This window comes from Pteropus vampyrus, unplaced genomic scaffold, assembly GCF_000151845.1.
Source record: "Pteropus vampyrus isolate Shadow unplaced genomic scaffold, Pvam_2.0 Scaffold20, whole genome shotgun sequence".
In the NCBI taxonomy this organism is placed as follows: Eukaryota; Metazoa; Chordata; class Mammalia; order Chiroptera; family Pteropodidae; genus Pteropus; species Pteropus vampyrus.
This window is the reverse complement of record NW_011888801.1, coordinates 13,798-41,332: the sequence shown is the minus strand read 5'-3', so window position 1 is coordinate 41,332 and position 27,535 is coordinate 13,798. Positions and strand designations below refer to the sequence as shown.

General features: G+C 51.9%; 2 protein-coding genes across 2 annotated transcripts in view; one reads left to right on the top strand and one right to left on the bottom strand.

Annotated features, from left to right (window-relative positions):
- Nucleotides 1-1,426, top strand: part of PSAP (prosaposin) — a 28,993-nt gene extending 27,567 nt beyond the window's left edge. Inside the window, exon 14 of the mRNA XM_023527989.1 lies at nucleotides 368-1,426. Within this exon, the coding sequence (XP_023383757.1) occupies nucleotides 368-403 (36 nt within the window). The 3' untranslated portion in view covers nucleotides 404-1,426. The remainder of the gene's footprint in view (nucleotides 1-367) is intronic.
- On the bottom strand, nucleotides 953-27,270 carry LOC105288963 (cadherin-23). Its single transcript, XM_023527884.1, has 28 exons — nucleotides 27,071-27,270; nucleotides 26,401-26,508; nucleotides 25,090-25,192; nucleotides 23,619-23,744; nucleotides 22,654-22,857; nucleotides 21,082-21,540; nucleotides 17,620-17,736; nucleotides 16,259-16,483; nucleotides 15,333-15,502; nucleotides 14,970-15,107; nucleotides 14,017-14,136; nucleotides 12,424-12,601; nucleotides 12,102-12,313; nucleotides 9,954-10,145; nucleotides 9,670-9,783; nucleotides 8,869-8,998; nucleotides 8,509-8,760; nucleotides 8,268-8,429; nucleotides 6,481-6,737; nucleotides 6,027-6,124; nucleotides 5,498-5,618; nucleotides 5,336-5,415; nucleotides 5,157-5,197; nucleotides 4,938-4,998; nucleotides 4,309-4,438; nucleotides 4,004-4,126; nucleotides 3,528-3,632; nucleotides 953-2,670 (listed from the first exon to the last, which is right to left on the bottom strand). The coding sequence occupies exons 1-28, from the start codon at nucleotides 27,215-27,217 to the stop codon at nucleotides 2,344-2,346; spliced, it is 4,500 nt and encodes a 1,499-aa protein (XP_023383652.1). The 5' UTR covers nucleotides 27,218-27,270; the 3' UTR covers nucleotides 953-2,343.
- Nucleotides 27,271-27,535: the final 265 nt, after the last annotated feature.

The following is a 27,535-nucleotide window of genomic DNA, read 5'->3' as shown; positions in this document are numbered from 1 at the left end:
ACCTCTGACTCTTGGGTGAGTTCTGCCTTGTGGGCCTCCACGCAGCCTGTCAGCTGAGCACTGGGACTTAGGCATGTGACTAGATGAAGGAGTTCTGGGCCCTACCTGCATGGGTGCTTGTCTGCAAAACACTATAGAGTGCTTTGTAGCTGCTGCTCTGGATACTTGCCTTACAAGTCCCCCAAACTGGCCACATGCTCCCTGGTTTTAATTGATATTGTCCTGAGACTTCAGTGTCTGATGCGGTCCAGCTGACCTAGGGCAAGATGGAGAGGTCCCATTGTTGGGGTGATGTCTGATGCATGACTAGGCCAGGAAAGGAGTTTGTCATAGTGAAGACTAAACCCGTTTTTCTCTCTCCTTTCAGGCCGTTGAGCATTGCAAACGTCACGTGTGGAACTAGAAAGAATGTTCCATCTTGGAGAAACCACAGCATCTTAATTGTTTGGTGGAACAAACACAGATCTGTTAACTTTGTTAAAAAAACAAATAGGCCTCCCTTTCCCTCACTCTCTTATCTCCCTTATTGTAGCATTGCTGTCAGTGTGGGACGTGCCTAACTGCTGACATAGCTGCTTCAGTGTCCCTTTTCTTTCTGCTAGATGGGTAATGACGTATTGCGCCCTGCAGGTCTTTTAGCCTGCCTTTGCATGGTGGTTACCTGGAGGAGGAGGGGGCTCTAGATGCTGGCCGGCTTCTGAGGCCTCTGCCTACTCTAAGGAGGGACCTCTGCTCTTCCTGGGCCTGTCGGCTGCTATATAGAGAAGCAAAACAGGCAGTTTTGTATGAAAGATGAGAGGCTCAAAATAATCAGGCTTTTTAAACAATGTAGTTCACATTGTAACAGTTTTGGAAGCGGCTGCTCAGGAGCCCTGGGTGGGGTTCAGTGTACCTGGGCCAACCTTTGATCCAGCTTGCTTTCTTTCCTGGTGACGCCTTGTTTGGGGTTCTGTGGATTTGCGGGGTGGGGAGGGAGAACATTTGCCTGAATGCAGCCTGCTAACTCTAGGGGGAGGTTGTGTGGGCTTGGCTTTTGTGAGTGTGTGGACAGTGGTGACCGCCTCATGCCTGCTCTGTATCTGCCTGACTGCTGAGGCCTCCTTTGTGCCTCTGCACTGCTGCCCAGAGCCCATCATTGCTCTAGGCAGTGATAGCCCCTCACCTTGGACCCATTTCATAGATGTTCTTTTTGACCTTAAAATAAATGTGGATGACAAGATCCTGACCCTCTGGCTTCCAAGTAGAGGGTCTGCTGGTTGTGCTGTCCAGGGGCCTTGGCTGCTGCCTCTCCTCTCGTTGGCCGAATCTTCTGTTCCATTTCTGGTTGCCAAGAGACAGCAAGACCTGCAGTTGCTATTAAATGGACTTAATGATTTTTTGTTTTGCACTAAAGTTTCTGATTTAACAATAAAGTCTGTCAACTAGACCTGAGCATTTCTGTGACAACTCAGCCAGAAGCTTGGGTTCTTGGCCAGAGAATGAAGTGGGTGAAGAAAGTCTCTTCTGGTCCCTCCTGAGCTACCTGGGGCCAGGCTGGGTGCAGATCTGCTGTGCCCTTCACCAACCCACTCCCTCCCTCCGAGGCCAGCCACGTGGTAGTTCACCAGAGCCAGAGTGAACTGCTGGTTCCTTGTGAGTTGCTTTTCTTTTAAAATTCAGACCATTCCAGAAACGTTCAGTGAGTACCAGTTAAACAAACCAAGGGGAAAATATTGAGGGAATAACTTAATTTAAAAAAAATACACACCAACACTCTACATTCAAAACCCAAGGGAACATCAGTCATTTCTCTTTATGAGCCGGGCACGTTTGGGAAGCCAGGGAAATGGAGAGAACGGGTCATGGATGTTAACCTTGTCGGTGTGTAGAGAGGCAGGGATCACTCACTGCCCCTACCTGGATGTCCAGCCAGGGATGTGGCAAAAATGCAGTGGGACTCGAGGTCAGGGAGTCAAGGCCAGGCAGGGGATGAGGACCGGTGGGAAAGGGAGGGCCTGCTTGGCTTCTCCACTCAGCCTGGGCTGAGCTGGTCCTTAAACTCCTGGGTCCCCAGGGACACTCCTTACCTCATCATTAGACGCTTAATGTTTTTGGTTTTCTTAAAAAAATAACAAATTTTGTGAAGGTAGAGATCAGATGCTGAATGAGCGTCTGGCAGAAGAGGATCTGAGTAGCCGAGGTGGGCTGCCACCACTAGGCCAACTCAGGGTTGTGAGCCCAGGGTTGGCTGGGGGAGGGGCCCACACCCCATGGTCCTACACCCCATGGTCCTGCCCCTGCCTCTGCCCTGGGAGGGGGTGGGGGACAGGCGCTGCTCACACCAGTGAGGAGCCCCACGGATGGTCATAGCTCCGTGATCTCCAGGGGGCTCTCCATGATCACATCTCGAAGCTTGTGCAGGGGCGTTGATTTGGCGGACTCCGTGCGGGCATTGCGCTCAAAGGCACTGGCCTCGGCAGCGGTCAGCGTCTCCAGCGAGCGACCCAGACCCTTCTGATCATCCTCAGGCAGGCTGTTGAGGTCCGTGGCCAGCAGCGTGCCCGTACTGCCGTGCACCACATGGATTCCATCCGGCCCCTTGAGCTCTGTCGGAGGCTTGTGGCAGAAGCGCAGGCTGCCTTGACCCGGGCTGTGTTCCCCTGGCTCCTCCTCTAGCTCACTCTGGATCAGCTGCAAGAGGCCAGGACCCCCCACCCCACCAATAGCTTAGGGTCCCCCCACGTACTCAGGGCTATGCCCAAGGGGTGAGCAGGTGGGTGGCTCCAGAGTCCCACGTGCTGTGTGCCTGTTTCTTCCACACTGCACACGAGAGACCCTGGGCTGGTGCTGCAGCAGGCCTGTCCAGCCTCTAACGGTGTTTCTCAAACTGGGTGCAAAGGGAAGCCGTGGATACTTGACAGTGTTACACGTGTGTTCCCATGAATCTGGACTTCCTATGAGAATCTTTAATTTTTTGTTTTCGCTTTGATGATCTATAAAGATCCCGTGATGCAACCATACCTGGGTTTATTACCAAGCAGGGTCAACCCTCATTGTGGCTGGCCTAAAGTATCCACAGGTAAAGTTGGAGAGGATCGATAGGGTGTAGTGGAGACTCACAAATGGCGCTTTTGTCCTGTGTGGAACTCAGCTGCAACCTATTCCAGTTGGGGATGTTGGCCCAGCTGGTAATCTGGGTTTTTAGATAAAGTCTGACTTTTTAAAGTGCTGACGTATTACTGCAGGCAAACAAACATATGTAGACCCTACTTGACCCTACAGCCAGTTTCTTTAAATGACATCACCCTTTAAAGGTATCTTCTTGGGGTTCCTCAAATCTGAGAAACACTGCCTCATTGCCTACCCCATCCCTGGGAAAGCCCACAGCAGAACCTGCTATCTGACTTCCTGCACCCCTACCGATTGCCCTCTTTGGCCCTGGCTGCCGAGCTTCAGACTGACTAGGAAGAGGGCAGCAGGAGAGTGAGAGAGAAAGAGCACCCCCAGGGCTGGGGCACGGCACACAGCTCCCCTGCCCGCCCGGCTACCTCGGAGATGGAGGAGTGGCAGGAGGAGGCTTTTTGCACCATCCGCTGTGCAAAGAGCTTTTTGAGGCGCAGGTAATCCTCCAGGACCACCTTGAGCAGCGAGCCCTGGGGGAGGGAAACGGTTAGCCCCCCCCACCATGGCCCTCACCCGCCCCTCACTCACTCCCATAACTCTGATGGGCTTGAGGAGGCAAAGGCCTCTAATTCTAGTGTAGAGGATCAGGAACAGAGCCTGGTGACAGCTCACAATGGAGCTGTGGCCCAAAGGCCACTGTGGGCTGAAGCAGCTCCTGGTCAGTGCTGGTGCCCAGGCCCTTTTCACTGCCCTGGTGGTCTCGCCCCAGTGGAGGGCAGGTCTAGTTGAGCCTGGAGGTGAAGAAAGCTCTTTCCCAGTATCTTCCCTGTCCCTGCATCCTCTGGAGGGGGTCCGAGCTCAGCCAGGGCTCTGGGTGCAGGAGCCTATAGGGAGGACTCACCTTGATGGGGCCTTCCCGAATGATCTGGCCCAGCTTGGCAATGTTGTCGTACTCCTGGATGGCTGCCCGCAAGTACTGGTCATCATCAGGCTTGACTGCTGCTGGTTCACGCCCAAAAGTTCCCTGGGGAGAGGGGACATTAGCCGGGCCGGAGGCAGACATCACACACACATGCACACATACAGGGTAGGGGACCACTTGCCAGAGAACTCAGCTCCTTGGCCAGTGGTGGTGAAGATCTACCCTACCTCTATCCCATCCCTTCTGATCGTCCACCCCTGCCCCCGGCTCTGGCCCTGGCTCACGTGGGTGCGGGTGGGGCTGTTCCATAGGTCAGCGATCTCACTCAGGTTCTCCGGCAGGTCGTCCTCGTGCTCAGCCTGGGCAGCCAGTTCCATGTTCCGGCAGAAAGGATCCAGCCACACTGGGTTGGCCCTGTAAGTGGGGAGTAGGGTAGCGGGAGGAGGGAAGGCTTAAGTGGACAAATGCCCTACCAGCCTCATCTCTCATCCCTGCCCATTTCCCTGGCCAACTGCAGTGCCTTTCATAGAACCAGGGAGTTAGGGACCATAAGTAGGCCCCTTATCCATGACACTTGTGAGTGCGTCCCCTGCTCTAGGATCCCACTAGATCCAGAACAGGACATGTCAGTATGGATCAGCTTTGGTTTGGAAGCCTCGCCCTGTACCCAATGACCAAAGTCAACGCCCCCTGGAACCTGGGGGCCTATTAGAGGGTAGGGAGCCCAACTCTGCGACAGGGGTTTTGAGAGTAGAGAGGGGTAGCTGGACCACCAGGGGGCACACACACCCCAGGTTTCAGCTAGTCAGCGGTTCCCTCACTGTTTGGGAGGCAGCATGGAAGTCTCCAACCCAGCTGGTCCTTGGCAGGCCTCCCCAAAGTGCACCAGGTAGGGCTCCGGGACCCCACTCACCCATCAAAGGAATACTTGTTGGTGTTGGGCATGTCCATGATGTCAATGAAGCCACGATTCCCTGCAGGGAGCAGGTGGGACATGGAAGGGAGGCGGCCGCCCCAACAGCGCCTGGGAACCTGGACTGGTCCAGGGCCTTCTAGGGCCTGGGCAAGCACTCAGGTTCTCCAGGAACCCCTCCTGCCTCTCACCTCCCCACACATCACAGCTCTTGCTCACCTGCCGAGCCAGCCACTATGGCTTTGAGCTTCCTCTTGTGTCTGGAGAGAAGCAGACAGAGGGGCTGGTGAGGGAAGCTGGGGCTAGGCTGGCATCTCAGGGCCCTGCCTGCCTTCATATCTGTCGCAGGAGCAGGACTGGTCAGCCAATCTCAGGGCAGGGGGATAGGGATAACTCACACAGTCCTGTAGTACCAGTTCATGAGGATGAAGAGCATGGCGGCCAGGAAGAGGAGAATGGCCAGGACAATGATTGCCATCTGGGGAAACAGGGCCAGGCGTGAGCAGGTGAGAGCATCCAGGGCAGAGAGGGGGTTGAGGGAGGAGTACCACCAGGGGTACCTGTAGGGCAGACATGTCATCGGGCAGCCGGACAGAGATGGCAGGCTGCACATCAAGGACATTGTAGTTCCGGAAAAGGTTCCGCAGCTGTTCCTTGTTCTCATCAATCATCTGGATCACCCTGGGCAAGGGGCAGAGACCTTAGCCCTCATCCTTAGCCATCCCCCAAGAGCTTTCCCCAGTCAGGCCAGTCTGCCCAGTTCTCACTTCGGACCCCTAAAGTTCACCCTCCCCACCAAGCCTTGAGAGATTAAAGCCCACCCAGCTTTGTATCTTACAGGGTTCACCATCCCTTCATACAGGATCTTGTTTGATCCTCACATTCAGTGTAATACTCCCATTTTACAGATGGGAAGAGTAAGGTTCAGAGGGGGCAGGACTAACTGTGTTCTGCTAGCCCTGCCCACCTCTGGGGGACAGCCCTGCACAGCAGGCCTGATGGTGTTGTCTGTGCCTCTGCTGGTGGGTCTCCTCCCCAACTCCAGGGCAGGGAGGCAGACTGACAGTCTGAGTACAGGCCCCCACCCACCGGTCCACGTCCAGGATGCGGTTGGTATCACGGTTCACCACATGGATGAGCAGCTCTGTTTGTGCGAAGTTCACCCGACCCTTCTTGTCCACGTGGAACTAGGCGAGAAGGAGCATCCCAGTGTGTGGCAGGGGCAAAGGATGGGCTGGGATGGGCTAGGAGCTCCTCCTACCCTGCCTTACCAATAAACCCATCACGACTGAGTGCTCACTGAGGACGAAGCACAGTGACCATCACTTCACAGCGCTGTACCGGGCACTATTATTAGCCCCCTGGGAAAAGTGAGGCCCAGAGATCTGGAAGGACTTCCCCAATGTTATGCAGCTAAGAAGTGATTGAAGGGCATATAACCCCTTTCACAGCCGGGACCTCTCCACAATGCCCTGTCCCTCCTTGTGGCCTAGTGCCCCTCTCCCTCCATTGCCCCCAGCCCCAGCGTGGGTTCCATGGGCACCTGCACATCATCGGTGTTGACGATGGCGCCGGTGATGTTGGAGAGCAGGCGGATGAACTCCTCCTCAAAGCCACGCACACGGTCAGGAATCTCATTAATGACGATCTTGACGCGCTGGTCATCCCTCAGGATGTAGATGCCGATGATAGCCGTGTCGTTGTGGCCTGCCAGGTCCCGGGCCACGATGTCCACCACAAAGTAGCCGGGGCTGTAGGCCATGAAGAGGTCGAAGGTGCGTAGGATGCCATCCACACTCCCTGTAGGAAAAGCCCACAGGTTAGGAGCAGCTCAGGGCCCCCCTCGTGTGTCCCAGAATCCTCTAGGAAGGGGTGAGGTCCAGGGGCAAGTGACATACCAAGGGAAGACCACATGGGCCTGCAGCAACTGAGAACTCAGATGTCTGCAGAGCCCAGGGAGGGCTTCAGCTTGACTACTGTCAGGAGAGAGTACAGCTTGTACTGCCAGACCTGCATCTCCTCTAGAGATTTCTAGTGAACCCTCCTGATTTTTAACTATTGACCTAAGTTTTTATTTAAACATTCTGCATAGTCAACAAAACACAACTGTGGGCTGTGCCGGCCCAAGGATGAAGAGTTTGAGACTCTGGTGCCCCCTGCTGGAGTGCTATGGACACTTCTGAGCCCCTTCGGTGTCTCTCTTTCATACTCAGTATTTCAGAATTCAATAATCACAGTAGGGAGACGACCTCAGGATGTACAGCCCAGTCTTCTCTTAGAAGACAATAGACTTGGGTTTACTGCCCTTTTATAACTGTGTGGCCTTTAGCAAGCTACTTAGCCCTTCTGTATTTTAGTTTATTAAAATAAAAAGCAGAGAGAGCTCAGAGGACCAAGGGATGGTGTCTGGTTGTGTGATTGGAGGAGGTGGCATATCAACTAGATTTTGAAGGATGGTTGGGGAGAATATATCCAAAGGCAGAGGTGAAGGTCAAGATGGTTTTTCAGGAAGTGAAGAAAAGGGATCAAGGTGCAGGGGGATGGTGTAGAGCAGGCTGAAGGAATGTGCGTTCAGCTTGACTGAGCACAAGGCCTTTAAGGATAGTAGGGGGATGAGGAATCAGCAAAGGGGATTAGGAGGAAGACCTGGTCTTTGAATGCCAGGCCAAGGAGTCTGCATTGACTCCTACAGATAGAAAAGAGCAGGGAAGATGTTAGGGCTAGAAGTAAAGTAATGGGACACCCACTGGGACACCTTCTAGAACCTGACCAAGAGGGGCTCATCCATCAACACAGGCAAGTACACAAGCAGACACTGCACACTTTAGATACAAGCGTGCTCTTTGAATTCTGGTTCCCCGGTGCCTGGCACAGTGCCTGACATGGGAAGGTGAGGTGCACGAATGGAAAGACAAGTGGATATATGGAAAGGAGAATGGGAAGATGAGTGGACGGGTGGGTTGATGGGTGGATGAATGTACGTATGAGAGCAAAGAGGAACAGATGGATGAATGGGTGGGTGGATAGCGGGATAAATAATGGATAGAAGAGGAAATGGGAAGAAGAAAGACACAAAGAAGGAAGTAGATGGGTAGATGTAGATATGGATAGGTGGATAAATAAAAGGATTAACAAATGATGGCTGACTGGCTGAATGGATGAATGACGGATGGATGGATGGGTAGATGAAAGGACTGACATGGTTGGCTAGCTGGCCACCCGCACCCCATGGTGCCTACACGGACTACCCTCATATCTTCCAGATACAGTCCGTGCAGTGACAGAAGTCTTGGCTGGAAGCCATTCATGTGTGACCAGGCCCCTACCTACCCATGGTGAAGACCTGGCCCACATCCTCGGAGTCGTTGGCAAAGGCCCGGAAGTAGTGGATGGCCAGGATGCTATAGAAGACCAGGCTATTATTGCCGATGTCTGCATCCAGAGCCAGCACCTGGATCAACTCTGAGCCCATCTTGGCATCAGTGGCCACTCCTGAAGGAATAGGCAGGTGGGCGTAAGTGGTAAGGCAGGGGCCACCCCACACCCTGTGCCCAGGCTCCAGTCCCTGCACCTGCAGTGTACTCAGCCTTGGTGAAGCGCGGTGGCTGGTCGTTGATGTCTTCTAGCACTACTCGCACCTCCTGCAGGGTGAGGTCAGTGATCAGGTCCAGGTCTGGTGAAAGTCCACGGGGAGGTGTCCAGCTGCGATTGCTTGAGGCCTTGACAATGAAGGAGAAGACAGCTTCACGTTCCCGGTCCAGGTCCCGCAGCACCAGTAGACGTCCGTCTGGCTGAAGATGGAAGTTCTTCTCTTCGTTCCCAGCTGAAGGTGGGACCCAGACACAGGGTGAGGGGTCTGGGTCAAGGTGGGGCATATTGGGGTCATCTCCAGCCCTAGCATAGGTAGGGCACTAGCCCCATCAGGACCCACCTGCAATGAAGTAGTACACGATGGCGTTGGGGCCCTCATCTGCGTCCACAGCACCTGTCACATTGCCCACGAGGGTGCCATGTGGTGAGTGCTCGGGTACTGTCAGCAACTGGTACTGGGGGCTGCCTTTCTGTAGAGGGGAGAGGTATGTCATCACAGGAGGCCCAAAGGGGGCCTGTTTCCAGCTCCTGCGGGAGGGCCCTAGGCAAGACTTTTGCGACTGTGCACACCTTGCGGGGCGAGCAGAAAGGCTGTAACCTCAAGGGAGCAAAGGCTGAGCCTAGGAGCCCCCAGCTCTGCTGTAAGGGATGTCACCCAGTGACATCCTCCATGAGGACAGGGCTGGGCTTGGCGTGTTCTCTGAAGTTCCCTAGCACCTGAATGGATGTTTGAACGAGGGGGTCACACTCTCTTATATGCATGTGAGATGTGCACACCCACACTCACGCAGTCTCCAGGGAACATCACATCCCATGTGCAAACAAGAAGGAAAAACCAAGTCAGAGAGTCTGAGTCCACGCAAGGGGCTCAGCCCCAGCTCAAAGTAGAGCTGATTTTCAGGCTTCCTGAGTACATTGTATAAAATTAGAATGTCAGCTCCAGAAGTCAGGCATTTTTTTGTCTGCTGTGTAGTGCCTTGAAATAGTAGCTGCTCAATACATATTTGTTCTATGAAGTGTGTGTAGGTTTCTGTGTGCAACTACGTGTGTGTATTGTAAAGGGGATATGTGCACATGTGCGCTTGCAGGCAGGGAGTCTCTGTGTGGGCGAGACCGGCGCAGGGGATGGGTGAGAGCTCACTGGAGGCCTCACGAAGAGGGGCTCGTTGTCGTCGATGTCATCCAGGGCCACCTGCAGCGGCTGCATGGTCTCATATGGCACTGGCTGGCCCAGGTCGCTGGCCACCAGGATGAGCTGGAGGTGGAGGAGCAGTCAGAGGAAGAAACAGAGGGCCCCAGGCGGGCACTCGCCAAGAGCCAGGTCACCACTCTTAAAGACATTCTAGGTGGGGAGGTGGTGGCCCTGCGCCCAGAGGAAAGCTCCTCCCTTGGCCTCGCCCCTTGAGCCAGGCCCCGCCCCCTTACGCTGTACACCGCCTGCTTCTCGCGGTCCAGGCGCTGCGCGGTCTGGATAAGGCCGCTGATTGGATCAATGGTGAAGTACTCCCAGTCCCGGTTGCCCGTGGTCTTCAGGAAGCTGTAGCGCACCGCCCCATTGAGGCCCTCATCCTTGTCTGTAGCATAGACCTCGTACACGTTGGAGCGCAGCGGGATCTCCTGCGGGGAGGGGGTGGGGGCAAGAGAGGGAGGCTCCTGGGGCGTCTGATGGAGCTCTCAGTCTTTCTCCTCCTGTAGCATAATGTCCCCGCCACATTTCAGCATTCTTAGGAGATGTCTGCCTGCCTGGCTGGACTCTCCTGGAGTCTGAGCACCTGCTAGAACATCCCCTCACCCCACTCCTAGCCAAGGCCACTGCCCAAATGATGGTCTAGCCTGGGAACCACCATTCTGGAAACTCTCAGGTGACTGCCCTTCCAGGGGCTACCCTTATCTCTCTGACCCATTGTATGCTAAGTTTTAGAGATAGAAGGGGTATTCAAAAGCTGAGGCCACAACCATCCTCTGTTTCTAGGTGTGTCTTGCTCTCTGCTACCCCGAACAGTTCTAGGTACCCTCAAACAACACCATCCACCACCCAGTGGGGTACCTGAAAATGAGGGACAGGCTAGAAGGGTGACATAGTAGATTCAGACTAGACACCTGAGTTCTAGTCTGTTATTAATTCGCTATGTGACCTGGACATGCCACTTCACTTCTCTGAGCCCCAGTTTCCTGAATCTCTTGAGTTAAGTGTAACTTATCAAAAAATCTAATTGATGTCACACGTTGACCCATGATAAGGCTGCAAGGGCACAAGGAAAAGAACAAGTTTCTTTGCTTTTAGTTGAAAAATTACCAGCTCAGCACAGTTTCACTGTTTATCTCATCGATCGTGACAATCAGAAACTCTGAATGGCAGTTATAGCTAGTTAATAGAAAGTCAGATGACAAACAGGTTATTATCGAACAAATGCTAGTTGCTGGGAGACATGAATCTTTCAAAATATGGAGCCCTTGAAGAGGAAAAAGTTAGTAAATGAGGCCTTTGGTGTGGAAAAGAACTAGATTATTATGAATTTATATCCTTCTTCATTCAACAAAGGATTTGAAGCAGCGTACAAGAAAGTATAAATTATAATAAGAGTAAACAAGTTAAAAAAATCAGGGTAAAGAAATGTTTGGCAGGAAAATGGGAACTGAGGGATAGGAGGTAAGCTGTGTATGCTAAGACACTGCAGGGCCACTGAAGATGGACTGGCCATTCTGAGCTCCCTAATGGGCAAAGCAAAGAGGACCAATCATTACAGTAGACACAGGTAAAAGCAAATCACAATGTAAAAACAGTGTTTCCTGGAGCTCAGGCCTGGCAGCAATGTCTCCCATGGGACCTCAAAGAGGAGATAAGAGTGATAACAAGGACTTAATGCCGACATTAAGTTGGAGACCTGGAGACATGGTGAAGTTTGGGGAGCAAAGAACAAATGGGAGACACCCTGATTGTACCACCAAGGAGCACTTTGGGCCTGGCTGCTGAGAGGGAAGGAAAGGGTAGGAGACAGAGGAGGACTTCTCCATCTTTACAAGGCAATTTCGAGCAAGGAATGAAAAAAATTGGAGAGGTTCCAGAAGCTCGGCCACTTCCCCTTGTTTCTTATTTTGATGCCCATCCTCAGCTCCTAGGCTGTTTCCACTTCGGTATGGGCAGGAACAACAGACAGACGGAAAGGGTATGTATGTTTATTTTGAGACAGTAAGGGGGAAGTGGATTTCTGGGAGACTGTCCTTCCTGGCAGATATTTAAGAGCAAGAGATGGAGCTTCTACTATTATTAGTCCCATTTTGTAGATGAAAAACCAGACTGAGAGAAGTTACTTGCTCAAGGTAATTTGGCTGGTAAGCGATAAAGTTAGATTTGAACCCAAGACCTTTTGCAGACAAGGCCCATATTACTAACCACTGTTCAGTACTGCCCTGTGTGGCACTGAGCAAGTCTGTTCCCTACTCCGGCGTCAATTTCTCCACCTTCACAGCGGGGGCCCTTTCGCTCTTCCAGGCATGACTGTAGGATGAGGAAGCGGTCTGGATATTGGAAGGGGGACGTGGTGGGCAGGAGGACCCAGGAGACAGCAGTACCTCTCTGATGTGGAGGATGGTGCCGTTGGGTGGGCGCACGAAGATGGGGCGGTTGTCATTGACATCGATGACCTCCACCAGGAGCATGGTTGTTCCCCAGAGTGGGGGCTCTCCGCCATCTGTGGCCACCACAGTCAGGTTGAACCTCTCATAGGAATGCAGTGGCCGCTTTGTGGTCACCAGGCCTGAGTCCATGTCCACGTGGAAGGCCTCTGGCAGGAGGGCAGGGCATGGCTCTGGCTGAGACATCCTTCCCATGGCCACTTGTTCCTCCCACCCCGCACCCTCCCAAGGCATCGCTGGTGGAGGGCAGGCTACATACCCACGCCGGGGCCCTCAAGGGAGTAGGCCAGTTCCCCATTGGTGCCCTCGTCTTGGTCAGTAGCCATCATGGTGATGACCGAGGTGCCTGCTGGCTCATTCTCATACACGCTTGTGCTGAATTGGGGCTTGGAGAACTGTGGCCGGCAGTCATTGACATCCAGCACCTGGATCACCACCTGCAGGGGGAGGTTGAAGTCAAAGGTCAGGAGCATATTGAGGGCTACTTCAGGTGACCTAGTCACAGATGAGTAAAAAGAGGTGGACAGTGCCCACTGTTGGAGTCTGACCTCAAACACATTTAACCCCGTGAGCCTCAGTTTCCTTAGTTGTACATTGGGGATGACACATCTCCTCTCAGGGGCTTGTGGGGCTCACCTGTGACGGTGTATGCTAGATGGTGACAGTATGTGTGCAGTGCCTGGCCCGAGGAAACATTCACAGGTGGGACTGTGCTTAACAGGTCTCTGTGTCTGGGCTCTGAAGCAGGAAGCCCTCCTGGGCACCTCCTGCGCTGCCCCTGGCCCCTGCCTTCAGTGGCCCCGTACATCACATTCTAATTTCTGGACCTTAATGCTGGATGGTGATTCTTCCGCCCTTGAATGCCCCCTCTTGACTGGGATTTGTGTCTGGCCTGGGACGTGGCTCTCTCTGTGGACCCCACAGCCCAGGGCAGGAGGACTTTTTTTTCCTCCTGGCTCCTGTGGCCCTGCCTGACTACATCCTCATCGGAGCTTTTTCACAGAAGTGATTTTAAGAGCCCCTTTTGGTGCACAAAGCACTTTCTACTCCCCACCTCCCCATCGCCCTGGCTCACCACCGCCCTGGGAGGGAAGCAGCCTTAATCTAACATCAAACACTGTGCTTTTCCCCACACAGCACATGGCTAGGTGACAGGGACAGGATTCAGATGTGTGTTAGTGCTCCCAGCCTCTTCCCACTACCTGCTAAAAAGAATTTGCTCACCCAGCTTTTCACCTTCTCACCCAGGAGAGTTTTTTTGGAAAGTTAGGTTATTGTAGGGAGAACTGGAAGAACTGAATGGAGAAAGACATGCCTGGATAGGGCAGAAAGAAGCAGGGATAATTAAAGGAAAGCCTCAAAGAATGGGACTTTGGACAGAAATGGGGTGGAGTGTAGAAGGTAGGGTACTGGCCTTAGAGTAGCTGTGGACGCTAGAACTGAACTGGGAATGGGGCTGTGAATTTGATCTCTCATGAATGTTTTTTAAGAAACATAAATAAAGATAATTGCTTTATAATTATGTTTAGGTGCCGGACTATTTCTTTCAGTGGGACACGATGGAGATGCTGGGCCATGTGGAGCCCCAGGCTTTATTTGGGTTATACCCAGGTATGTTTAGCTGCCTTCGCAAGGGTTTGGCACAAGAGATTTCTGCTAGAGTCCCCCAATCCCTAAGCCACAGCCACTGTGACTTACCCAGCTAAGCTCTTGCCTTCTTCCTGCTGTCATATCTCTGAGGGGACCAGGTGACTCTGTTCCTGCTTTGCAGCAATCATTCTCTAAAGGCTTTGCTTGCTGCTTCTACAACCCTAGTCCCCTGGTGTCCCTGGCCCAGGCTGGCACCCCTCACCTGCACTGAATTCTCTCGACGGTTGCTGGCTATATCCCCGGGGTTGTCTTTGGCCAAGGCAGTCAGGATATAGTGGTCCTTCTTCTCCCGGTCCAGAGAGGACAGCACATAGATGTCACCCTAATAGGGGGAGGTGGAGTCAGGTCTTTCATCAATTCAGCATTTATTTATTGAGCATCTACTATGTGCCAGATACTGTTCTGGGCTCTGGAGATACAGCACTGAAGACAAGAGACAATGGCCCTTGCCCCGGTGGAGCTCTCATTCTAGTGGCTCTTGCCGTTCATAGTGCCAGGCCAGGAGCACGTCTGACTGTTTACGCCGAGCAGGAAGGAGAGAACGCTGCCGAGAGCGCAGAATGCAGGGGGATGTCAGCACGGGGAGGCAGTGCGAGGGAAAGTCCAGTTCTAGCCCAGCAGCTGGGGAACGCCCTACCTGACCAACCGCCCCAGGCCACAGGGCTCTCTCTCTACTGAAACAGCAGCTTTGAGCCAATTTGCAGACACTGGAAATCACCTTTTCTCGAGTTTCTGCTCCCCTACAAGTCTGACACTCACGGAAGCTCGGAAGATGTACTGAGTATAGGGCCACAGAGGTGTCAACTTTCTGCAGAGCTGCCTATGTCTCTCTTAACAGTTTCAAAAAGCAGTCGCATGGACTTGAATCAAGTTTTTGAGTCTTTTGGGAAAGCATCTCAGAAGTTTTTCCCCACAAAAGGCTAGCTCCAAAAGACTTTGGCTCCTTCCTTCCATGTCTGCTGGGACAGAAAGGCCACAGTCTGCAGGATGCCTGGGACTCTGAGAACAGGGCTTGCTGACTTGGCCAAAACCTGAGGCTATGGATGTCCAGGTGGCAGGACCCAGAAACAGAGGGATGACTATAATACTTTTGGTGGCTTCTCAGCCTATGACCCTGGGCCCTCCCCAAACCCACACCCTCCACTGCCTGCTTACCGTAGTGGGGTTGATGGAAAACTTGCCCTCTCCATCCCCGAGGCTGTACTCAATGAGGGCAAAGTTGCCCGAGTCAGCATCAGTAGCAGTGACTGTCAGGATAACTGTGCCCACAGGCACATCCTCAAAGACAGCTTCCTAAGGCCCAGCGGGCAGGGAGAAAAAGAGTAGGCCAGCGTCAGTCTGGAGTCTATGCCCCTGCCCTAGGAACTCACTGATACAGACAACCGAGGGCATCAAGCTGCTCGTAGGATGGTTACTCCCATGAGGCTTAGAGGATTGCAAAGTGGTAATAGAAGATGCCCAAAGGCCCCAAGGAATGGGCACATGTCCTAGACCCAATTTGTTGGCCTGGCCACCCACCTGATAGGAAGGCTGGTCAAAGATAGGGTTGTTGTCATTGATGTCCACAATCTCCAGGTAGACGGGGATCTCAGCTGCCCGGGGTGGGGACCCATGGTCTGAGGCCCTCACGGTGAAGTTGAGCCAGTGCACTTCTTCATAGTCTACCGTCCGGTTGGCAATAACCTTCCCTAAGACACAGAGGCACCCAGTGCCATTTTGGCTATTCCTCACTTATGGGAGCTCTCCAAAGTATGAAGAGAAGGATCTGGAGCTCTGAGGGGCAGATGTGGTCCCCTGAAGAAGAAGGATGGCCAAGCAGCACTGCCCAGTGGCATCCAGCTATTCTCCTTACTGGAGGGTGGAGAGCAGCTGGCATCCAGCCGTTCTTACTGGAGGGGTGACGAAGCTTTGCACAAGACAGAGGGATGAACATCAACATGCCCAGGACCTCCTCTGAGATACTTCCTGCTGGCCTTCTTGCTTCCTAACTGATACTAATACGGTCAGCCCTCTGTATCCACAGGTTTCAATCTGCTGTTGGTTGAATCTGCAGATGTGGAACTGTGGATGTGAATAGAGGGTCGACTATGGAACTTGAGCATCTTTGAATCTGGGTATCCACAGGGGGTCCTGGAACCAATCCCCTATGGATACTGAGGGATGACTGTTGCGGAAGCTGGGGTGGTAGAGATGGTGGTGGAGTATTCCAGGTTTCCAGCAGACCTCAAAGGGGCTTCCATCCCAATCTGGGATCAGGTACTCTGTCCTTTCCTCTAGTTTGGGCATCTGCTAGTGAACATTGGCCATATTCGCCTTGGCCTAGCTCACTGAGGGGCCATGGGGTGGCCTCAAGTGGAAGGTGAGAAGTGGGATGTGGTCCCTCTTGGAGGCTAAGCAGGCACACATATGTCCCCCAACCCTCCTCAGGCAGATTTCCTACCTACCTGCTGAGGAGTCTTCCAGCTGCACGTAGCCTGGGGGCACCAGATCCAGCAGGGTGTAGGTGATCAGCCCATTGAGACCCTTGTCAGGGTCCACGGCTGCCACGGCGATGAGCGTGGTACCCGGGGTCGCCCCCTCCAGGACTCGCTCTGTGTAGTAGGTGATCCCAAAGGGCTTGAACTGGGGCGTGTTGTCATTGACATCCAGGATGTTGACTGTCAGCTTGGCTGGGGTGGAGGTAGGGGTTGAGGGTGATGTGAGGGGCACCAATATGGCTGGGCCAGGCCTTCCTAAGACTCAGCCACACCCAGAGAAGATGGCAGCATCTTACAGCCCTCTTGGGATCCCCGAAGCTTGAGTGGTGGCACGTGACCCTTTCCTCTGGTCTGGTAGCTCTCTCTCTCAGAGGGAAAGAGGCTTGGGTTCCACCAGCTGTCTGGGTAACATCGGTAAAGCCCCTGGCCCTTACTATACCTCAGTTTCCTAACCTGTCCAATGAGAAAGGACTAAGATGATCTTTAAGATCCTTTCCACGATTCAGCCCTCTGTCTCCCGTCTGAGTCGTTCCCTCTATATAATCAGCCTTAGCCCTTTGCTCTCTGAGTGTAGGACATGTAGAAGATGGCCTGCCCTCCTGCCCTGACCAGCCCTGAGTAGTCTGCCCTTCCTGAAAACAGTCCTCTGGGTTATAAAGATAACAGACGATATCTGCCAGGCTTATCTCCTCACCCCAGCAGTTGTCTTTGCCACATGGCAGAGGCCGCTTGAGGCTACCCCATCCCTACATCGCTCTCCCTGCTCCCCACTCTTCTCACACAAAATCCATGTCTCTAGCAGCCCCTTCCAGCCCATGCCTCAGGCTGCGGTCAGGGCAGTCTGTACCGGCCTGTGGCAGGCAGCACCCAGCTCCTCTTCTCTGCTGTAGTGCCTGTGCACTCTAATGTGGTGTCTCTGGCTTCAGATCAGCTTTCCTTGCACCTTCATTCCTCTAAACTGACCCTGTGGCTTCCTATTAGATCTGAGGTTCCTGTCTCACATCCCAGGCACACGTTCGTTACCAGTTCTGATAATGGATTCCAACCTGTAACCCATCCTTTTCTCGGTTCCTATCCAGCCTCTACCAAGCCTCCTTCCCACTCTAAGCCTTGAGTTTCATGAGCACACAAAATTTGGGCTTCTGGACACTCCACGCTGAGCCCAGCCCAACAACTGGGACACACGTCCACCTTGTGCCTCGCTGTAGCTGCCACCTTCTACGTCCCTCCTTCTTTCCTGGGGCTGGGACTGTGCCTGTTCTTGGCCTGCCCTCCCACCCTGATCAGCCCTGAGTAACCAATGGGAGATGCCTGTGTGGGAACCTTACCATTTGGCATGCTGACAGAGCGCTCTGGTAGGTCGCTAGCATTGTCAATCACCGAGAGAGTAACCTCATAGGTGGCAACCAGCTCCCGGTTCAGGGGGGACTTAACCATTACAGATCCTGTAGACCAGACCAGATCAGGTTCAGCCTGAGGGGAACCCCCTAAATTCTGGGCCTCCCAGGGGTGTTCCTGGCCAATCCTCCCAAGCTCCACTGAAGGCAACGGTCCCCCATAGACATGAGATTTGGTCTCAACTTTGGCTGGGATGAGACCACAGCCACCTGCAAGCTGGGGTACATCAATCTGCCCCTCACTCATTGCTTACTAGCTGGTAACCTTGGGCAAATGATTTAACTTCACTACACCTCTGTTTCCTCATTCGTAAAATGGGGATAATTACAGTACCTACTACATATGCTTTTTTTGAGGATTATAGCAATTAAATGAGTGTAAAGAGCTTAGAGCATGCCTGGTAATAGAGAGTGCTATGTAATTGCTTGTTTAAAAAATGCTTGTATTCCATTACAATGTGAATCTACTGAACACTACTGAACTGTACATTTGAAGATGGTTAAGATGGTAAATTTTGTTATGTGTATTTTATCACAATTTAAAGTGCTTGTATTCTAGGGAGATCCAGTATAAAGGAAGGTCAAGGCCACTAAAACTCCGGAGGGGGTTCCCTGGAGGGGACAGTGGTGGATCAGGCTGGGTAGTCATGATTACTCCCTTGTCTCTAGTAAGCGGGGCATGATGTGGCTGATGGTGGGAAAGGAACACAATCCTACATTAGTACCAGCAAAGAGTTGTTTCTTTCCCTCTTACTCACTGCCCCTCAGAACCTCTGCCTGCTCCCAGTCACAGAGGAACCCTCCAGAGACTTAAGATTAAACTAGGCAGATCTAGTCTGGCTGATCTCAGGGATGCTCTGTTGGGACCGCTCTGCTTCCTGCCTGTTGGAGTGCCTGGTGGCTCCTCCTCCCATCAGCCTCATCTCATCAGCCTCGTCCCAGGGTGAAACTTCCTCTACTTCCAACTCCTTCTCAGGCCTTGAGGTCTCTGGGGTTCCCTTCCCCTTGGCAGATCCCCCTGCTGGGTTTCTGTCCTCCTCGGGTCCCCAGCCATGGGGTGGTCACTTACCCTGGGGCGCTGCCTCCTCCTCCTCCTCCTCTTCCTACTCTCGCTCCCTGTCCCCGAGGCTGGGGAGCGAGGATGGGGAGAGGGTGGCTGCATTCAGTCTGCAAAGGCTGGGCCACGGCCTTGGCCTGGGCCCCACAGGATGGGAAGGGTGGTGGGGGTGCAGTGGGTATGGAGGGAGGCAATGGGGTGAATCAGAGAAGAGATGAGGTGGGAAGTGACAGAGAAACAGAGCTCAAACCTGTGGGCCTGCCAGCCGTGAGGAAGAGAGAAGAGGGTTAACATTAGTTAGTTCGGGGTGCAGAAGGGATGGAGCAGAGCAGGGCATGGGGTGGGGGGGGGCCTGGTACTCAGAACTGACCAGAGCAGGAGGTTTGGAAGGGAGGTTGTGAAGTGGAAGAGGAAGAAGGGAAGGAAGCCAGGGGAACACGTGAAAGCCCAGTTCACAAGGAGAGGAAGGGGGAGGGAAGATGAGCACAACAGATGGAGAGAGTGTGAGGAAGAGGGGGAAGAGAAGGCACTGGAAAGAAAAATAGAGAGAAAGAATCAGTTAGAGAGAGGGAGAACAGAAAAGAGGACAGAAAAGAGAAATGGTAGAGGCACCAGTACTGCACAGCATAATGTTGGACTGGGTGTGGAGCAACTCTCCGTGGTCCTGACCACCACTGCAATGAGATTTTGCTAACCTGGGACACGGCTTAACCCATCTGACTTTTAGTGCTCATGGTTTCCCTGTCTTCTTTTTTCCTTTGGGCCTCAGATGTAGATCGAGTTAAGCATATTCTTTGCACACTGTGTTCATTGGCGCCATTCTTGTTTTATGCATGTATCTACCCCTTGTATTCCCATACTCCTTGCCCCTTCCCTTCTCTGAGACAATTATTATAATGTATTGAAGTGTATTTTTTTATTTGAAAGTGTTTCTGAAAATCATTTATTGCTTCGTGTGTATATATCTTACACTTATGCAAATGGGACTGTGGTATATATATATCCCATCCTATTTCTTACTCTTTTCATTAAGTACTTATTTTTAAGGTCTATCCATATTGCTCTTTGTGAGTCTAATCTGTTGCTTCTAACTGCTGCCTGGTATCCCATGGTGCATACTTACAATGTTTTAGTTTCCAGTTTCCCAAGGATGGGTGCCCAGGTGGCCTCCAACTCCCACCACCAATAACATTGCAGTGAATATTCTCAGAGAGTCCCATAATTGACCTAAGAATTTCCTTGGGATATATATCAAGGAGCAAAATTGCTGAGTCATGGGGTATGAGTGCATTTTGTGCTAGATTGCTGTCTGTTGGTAAAATTGGTCTAAACTCCTACAGCAGTGTATGAGGGTTCTGATGTCCCCACATTGTCACCAATACTTAATATTGCTCAGCATCCTAATATCTACTAACCACATTTGAAAAACTGGTATCTCATTGCTGTTTTACTATGCATTTCTCTAACTAACAATAATTTTTAGCATTTTGTAATAGTCATGTTAGTTTTTCTGTCACTCCTCTGGGCTTTCCAAGAAGTATACCTGGGAGGTCCCATGTCCCTTCCCTAACTTCCCAGAGGAGAAAATACACTGAACTTTTGGAAAAATGGTAAAACCATTGAAATTATAATAAGCTGCATAAATTATAAAAGAGGCCACGGTTCCCTTTGTTTGGTGATAGTGTAAGAAAATCATTAAGAATATACATACACACATACATATGGGGGGAGATAAACATATATCTTACAAATGCTTTAAATATCGGCATACATAAAAAAGTGTTCTACCACTTAATTATTAAAAAAATGCGTATTAAAACGAAGTACCTTTTTCCTAGAAAATTACAAACATAAAAACTCTATAATATTTTGCAACGACTATGTATAGTGCCGGGTGGGTACCAGACTAATCGGGGGGATCACTGCATAAATTATATAAATGTCTAACCACTATGCTGTACACTTGAAACTAATATAAAATAATATTGAACTGTAACTGAAAAAAATAATTTTAAAAACTTTCTAATATTTAATGCTTGCAAGAGTGTAGTAAGATGGGCACTCTCATACAACAGTGGTAGACTGAGAGAATCAGAACGAGAGGGAGCTCGTTAAGGGAGGAGGAAGAAGAGAAAGGAGAGAGGGAAGGAGCAAAGGGAGAGATGGAAAGCAGAGGGAAGGATACGGTATCGACAGGGAAGAGAAGAGCAAAGACAGAGGAGCAGCTGAGGGGGAGCGGGGAGCGGGGGGAGAGAGAATACGAAAGAAGAGGGTGAGGAAAAGAGACCAGGGCAGGGAGTCGGGACCTGGGGTGGGAGGGGAGCAGGCCCTTGTACCTGTGTTGATATTCACGGCAAAGGCGTCCTCCTGGTCGGTCACCAGGCGGTCGGTGTCGTCCTTGGCCATGATGCCAATGATGTGGTACTCCAGCTTTGGGTTGAGGTCGCGGTCGATGGCGGTGACATTGGCAATGACAGTGCCTGGCTCTGCTGACTCCAGCACACTCACTGTCTGGATGGGGTTGAGGAACTCAGGGCGGCAGTCATTAATGTCATCGATAAGGATAGTGATGATGGCTGTGCCTGAGAGAGGGATGGTGCCTCGGTCGGTGGCCACTACTGTCAGCCTGTAAGATTCCTGTTCCTCCCTGTCGATGGTGGCATTGCCCACGCGGATGACCCCAGTCACTGGGTGGATGAGGAAGCGGTCCTGAGCTCCAGCTTCTATTCGGTAGATCAGCTCCCCATTGAGGCCACTGTCCTCATCCGTGGCTGTGACCTGAAGAACTGAGAATCCTGTGGGGGTGGGTGAGAATAGGGAGTAGCTGAGCAGAGTGGCCTCTTCTAAAAACGTCACACCAACCAATAGACATTTGTTGGTGGTTCACAAGGGCCCCTTCTTACCACGGCCTTGCCAACACATTTTTCATGTTTGTGATTTTGTAGAAAAACAGTATCTTATTTTATTTTACATTGTTTGTGAGATTGAACAATTTAAAATAATTTAATACTCAGTTGTATCTTCTGCAAATTGCTTTTGTCCTTTGCCCATTTTGTCAATTTGTACAATTATATAATTAGGATAACTTGTGACAAATATCTTTTTTCTCAGGATGTTGCTTGTCTTTCAATATCGGCTGTAATTATTTGATGTAAAGAAGTATACATTTGTATGCGTTGAAATTTAATATTTTTCCTTTTTAAAGTTCTTCTGTTTCTTATGTGCTTAGAACCTTCTTATCCCAAAGTCAGATCACCTAAAGCTTCTTTTTTTATTTTCGAAGGTTTTTCTACTTTTTTATATTTTCTTTAGAACGTCTTTGGGTTTCATTTTAATGTCTGATGGAGGTTGAGAATCTACACTAAATATTAATAGATGTTTTGCACACTAAATAATTAGTTTTTACTACTGGTTTCAGTGTTTCATTTATCGCACATTACATTCTTTCATTTATTAGTACCTGTTTTTGAGGTACTTTGTCACAGACTCTTGTGCTCATGATTTTAAATGCTGTAGTTTTATAATATGCTTTAATATTTGCTAAGTCAAATGTGGCTTTCTTATACCTATTTTTCAAAATGTTCTTTCTTCGAGACGACCTTTAAAATCAAATTTACGCTCCCCTCAAATCTTATTTACTTTTGATGGGACTCACATTAATGCTATTTTGATTTTAAAATAGTCTTTCCATTCAGGAACATGGGTGGAACATACTTTAATCTCATTTTGCATACTTTAATCTCATTGTGGATCAGAGAAGAAAAGTGAGGGGGCCTGGGTCTCCTGACTCCCTCTCCAGTGCTCTCTTCATTCATTCTGCTGCCTGTCCTTCTCCCCACTGAAGGTAAATTCTGCCTCCAACCAGCTCCTGCCTGGGGGCCAGGGCCTGGGACTTGTGCCCAGCTTACCTGGTGGGCAGTTCTCCAGTAAGTGGATGGTGAGGGCTGCAGGGCTAAAGGTGGGCCAGTTGTCATTGTCGTCTAGGATGGTGACGAACAGGTCGGCTGTGCCGTTGAGCAGCCCAATGTCCTCAGCCAGCAGCAGCAGCTCCAGGACAGGAGGTGAGAAGGCTTCCCGGTCAATGACAACACCTGACCTCACGGTTACCACACCTGGCACCCAGCATCACCAGCCAGGGAGATGCAAAGGGAAAGGGGTGCAGTGGGGAGACGGCAAGAGCCAGCAAGAGGGGACAGAGAAAGACCAGGGCGTGATATGGAAAACAGATAAAAAAAAAGGAGCAGAGAAAGCAAGACATGACTTTCTTCCCTAAAAGCTCAAAAACAAATGTTTAGGGAGGTCCCCTAGGTGCCAGTCTCCTGGGATTGTCCCCTTCCCAGATGCCCTCTGCAGTTCTCCAGAGTCCTGCCTGGAAGGAGCGACCCAGAATGGAGGACTGACCTGCTCTATTAAGACAGGTACTAGTATATCTTTCCTTGTTATCACCTGTCACCAAATTGGCCTACTGTTTGGGACTAGACAGATGTAACATAGTCTCTGGGGATATTTGGGTCTGATTTGAGGACAGAACTTTGGTTGCTTCTGGCTGACTAGGGGCCTGAGTTTCTGGCCTGGGCAAGGGGAGATGGAAGGAGTGGGCTGGAAGGCTCTCTGCCTAGGCTGACAGTTTATAAACTAGCAGGTCCCTTATGTTGTCCCCAAGCCTTCTCCTGGGTCTTCCCACCTGGCCCCTAGATGGCCTAATCCAGCTGCAAGGTGGGGGCTGTGAGAAATGGGGTCTCCATAGAGAGCCCAGATCCAGCAGTAAGAAGGGAAGCCCTAGATCTAGCAGGGGGCTTACTCCCACCACCCCTAGAAGACATGGAGCCAGGCTGGGAGTGTTGCGGGTGGGGGTGGGGTGCAGAGGCCTCACCAGTACTGTTGTCGATGTCAAAGAGGCCACTCTGGGCACCCAGCAGCTGGTAGGTCACCACGGCATAGACATCCAGGTCTGCATCCAGGGCCAGGATGGGCCCATTGAGCACTGTGAGGGGGGTTCCTGGGCCAGAGGAAGAGGGGTCACTGCAGGGTCAATTTGCCCCCACCCCGCCCCCACCCCCAACCCCTTCCTGGTGAGCCATGGCTGACGATGGATGAGAGGGAGGGAGGTGAGGTGGATGGGGTGGGGAGGCCCTGGGCCGGGCTGCGGCAGCCTTGGCAGACTGACGCAGATGCCTGGGGAGCGGCCTCAAAGCCCTGCTGGGGAGAAAACACAACAGTGGTGAGCAAGCCCCTCCTGCCCACCTGGAGCATGCCTGCCTTCCCAGCAGTCTTTGAGGCTGGCCACTCCGCGGGAGGGTCTGGGGGCTCCCTGACATCCCTGCCCTATGTGTGGGCCCTGTCTATGTATGCACACTCCACCCAGTATAGCCACACGTGTGGGTACACAACACTTTATACAGGTGTCTGACCATGCATAACTAGGTATCCACTTGTGTGTGGGACTTCTGTGTTCATGTGGCCACAAGCGCACACATGGGAGCACTTGTAGGCCTGGGAGTCCTCTGGTTATGAGCCTGTCCGCCTCTGCAGGTGGGCACATTTGCACACCGACTGCACTGTGTAGGCACCCATGTTCCTATGCATGTGCAGACATGTAAGCCCACGCATGTGCCTTGACATGAATATGTACTGGTACATGTGTGTGCATATACACTGGCAGGATTAAGAAATAAATTCATGTAGGGGAACATCCAGCAAGACACAAGGAGTATCTCAGGTGATCTCATTTTGACTTAGGATCAAGGCTTGGGGGGCTGGGGAGGCTGGAGGAAGAGTAAGGGTAACTCCCTGAGGGACAGAAAAAAAGAGATTCTGTCCCCTTGAAGAAAAGTGAGGCTGGTCAGTGCATGTGTGTGGGGAAAGGCCATTGCTTGCCTACCCAGGGCTCCCTGCCCCCCCCTCCCATCTCTGATTATAGATGTTCCCTGAGCTTCCAGAAGCCCCCAGGATGCTCTGTGACCCTGGGGTGGAGGGAGCAGACAGGGGCGGGCTTACTCCCCTCCTGGGTAGTCCTCACTCTTAAATGTCCCTCTTGAGGAGATGGTAGGGCTGCTCTCAGACCGCTTTAAGGAGCAGTGACCACTTTCAACCAGATCTTTGGCCTCTTTGGTGGCTCCTAAGAGGCCTGGCAGCCTGGGCTCACCAGCTCCTCAGAACTGTGGCCCTCCCTCTCCTCTACACCCTTCTGCACCTGCTGGCTCTGTGTTCAGCCACATGGTGAGGCTGCCTCCCCAGCCAGGCCTCAGCCGGGTCCCCATCAGGCACAAGGTGAATCCACAGGCATCTGGGGCCCAGGTGGTACCTGGCAGCAGCAGGAGTTCCCAAGTAGGTCCAGCACCTACCAGCAGGAGAGTTCTCCATCACTTCTGCCTGGTAAGTGCTCTCAGTAAAGAGGGGGTGGTTGTCATTCTCATCCGCAAGAAAGATCATCAGCAAGTCAAAATCCTGTGGGAGCCACAATGGGAGGGCATGTGTATGTCATATTCTAGTAAGGTGTTCCAGTCGGAGGAGGGAGAGTGGGGGAGGTGGGTCATGGCACAAAGGTAGATGATTAAAAAGCCCACACTAGTTGTCCAGAGACTGGGTCCAAGTTCCTGCTGTGTTAGCAGCTTACTGGGTGGCCTTGAGCAAATAATTTACCCTATCCGGGCCTCAGTTTTCCAATTTGGCAAATGGGGATCTTTCACAAAGATGTTGTGAAGTTCACAGGATGCTATCTCCACTGCAGAACTGAGGAAACCAAGGGCCAGAGGGAGTGACTAGTCAAAGCCACACAGCTAGTTAGAGGTGGAGTGGGGACTAGCCTCCAAGCCTCCCGATTCCCATCACTCAACGCTGCTGCTTCTCAAGGTGGCCCGGGCCCTCTTAAATCAGGCAGAAGGGGAGGAATGAAAGCAGGAGAGAAAAGAGGGAGGTAGGAAGTGAGAAGAGGAAGGAAGGAGAGGAGCACAGGATGAGAGAGGCCAGTGGTTTTTGACGACCCCCAGACTAAAGTCTCTTTGGCCTATACAGATGGGGAAACTGAGGCCCAGGAAGGGTGATGTCTTGGCTGAGCCATGTAGCCAGTCAGAAACAGAACTGAGATGAGCCAGACTGAACGACTCTTGACCAGGGCCCTGTCCCAGACTTCGTGGGCTGGGGAGGGAAGGCTGACTCCTACCCCCAAAGAGACTGTTTGCTTGCAACACCGACCTCCTCTTAGTAAAGAGAAACATCTTCTTTGGCTTTTGAGGGAAAAGCTATCCTTTAAGGAAAATGCAATCCTTTCAGAACCAGACGTGTGCTTGTGAGTATATACAGGGCATATGCACACGCAACTGCGGTGTACGCTCAAGGGTCCGTGGTTTGAGGAGAAAAGATGATAGCCGAGTTCACTGAGTGTTTGCCTCAGCGCTATGCCGAGGACTTTACAGTTACTGGCTCCTTCATGTCCTCTTCACTTGGGGTCTTCACTTGGCAGAAGACACAGAAAATAGAGGCTGAGAGAAATTGGCCAAAGCCACACACCACTGACAGGCAGAATGGAGATTTGAATCCAGAACTTGTTTACTCCAAGGCCTGTGCATCTAGTTCCCTGGTCAAGCCGACTGCATGTCTAGAACCCAGCCCTGCTTCCCACCCACCCCCGACCGCTCCATGCCCTCCAGCCTCACCCTCCTGGCTATGCGTGGGTTTTCTGGGTTGTCCTTCACAGAAATGGTCAGCTTGTACTCTGGGATCCGCTCACGGTCCAGGGGCCGGTTCACGGTGACAATCCCTGTCTGGGATATGGAGGGCTGGTGAGTTGAGCAGTGACCCATTCCCTAATTTGGGCTCTGACCCATAGATGCCCAACTGCTCTGGCTGCAGCTCCAGGAATGGCTGTGAATTCCCTCCCTAAATCACCAAAGGTATGGTCTAGAAAGCTAAATAGAGCTGGCAGGGTCTTGCCAGAGCAAGAGTAACCCACCAATGCCTAGGCGTTGCTCCCTCAACGGATGGATCCTATAAGGATCCCATGATGCCAGCAGCCAGTAACTCTCCAAGAGGTCAAGTGAGGACTTCCTGGGGAATCCTGCTATAAACCAAGTGGCACCAAAGCTCTGGCCCCATCTGTGTACATGAAAAGCCTTGGGGGGTGACAGGGACCCCAGAGATGGTTCAGCTGTGAATCCAAGATTCCATGCTTCCCACAGAGACTCCTAGTCCCAGTGGAGGGAGGAGGCTTTAGGGGGTGATGCAACCAGAAAGAGCCCAACCAGTGGAGTAGAAATGCCTCTAGGTCAGGGTCCTCTTTTTCAGAAAGAGCCCTGGGGGCCTCCCTTGGGTCAGTCCCAGCCCTACCGTGGCATTGATGGCGAAGGCCCGCTCCCGGTTGCCTGCAGTGATGTTGAAGGTGAGGAGCGCGTTGCACCCGCTGTCAGCATCACTGGCCAGAATGTGGGTGACAAAGCTGGAGACAGGGCTATTCTCACTGATGGTGACGTTCATGGGTAGGTTCAGCAGCACAGGGTCATTGTCGTTGATATCCAGCACCCGGATCCCCACCAGCATCTGGGGCATGTCAGGGGGCAGGAGGAAGGTGAGGTGAAGGAGGGGACAAGGAGAAAAAGGGACACAGAGGAGACAGAGGAGAAAGAGAAGGAAGAAAAAGTGATGGTGGACATGGTAGCTGAGGAGGAGATGATGGTTGAGACAGGGCAGGATAGAAAAGGGGTGGTACTTGAGGAAGGAAGGTGCAGTTGATCATGGAGATCAAAAGGAAGAAGAAGAAAATGATAATGAAAAAGGCAAGAGAATGAAAATGAA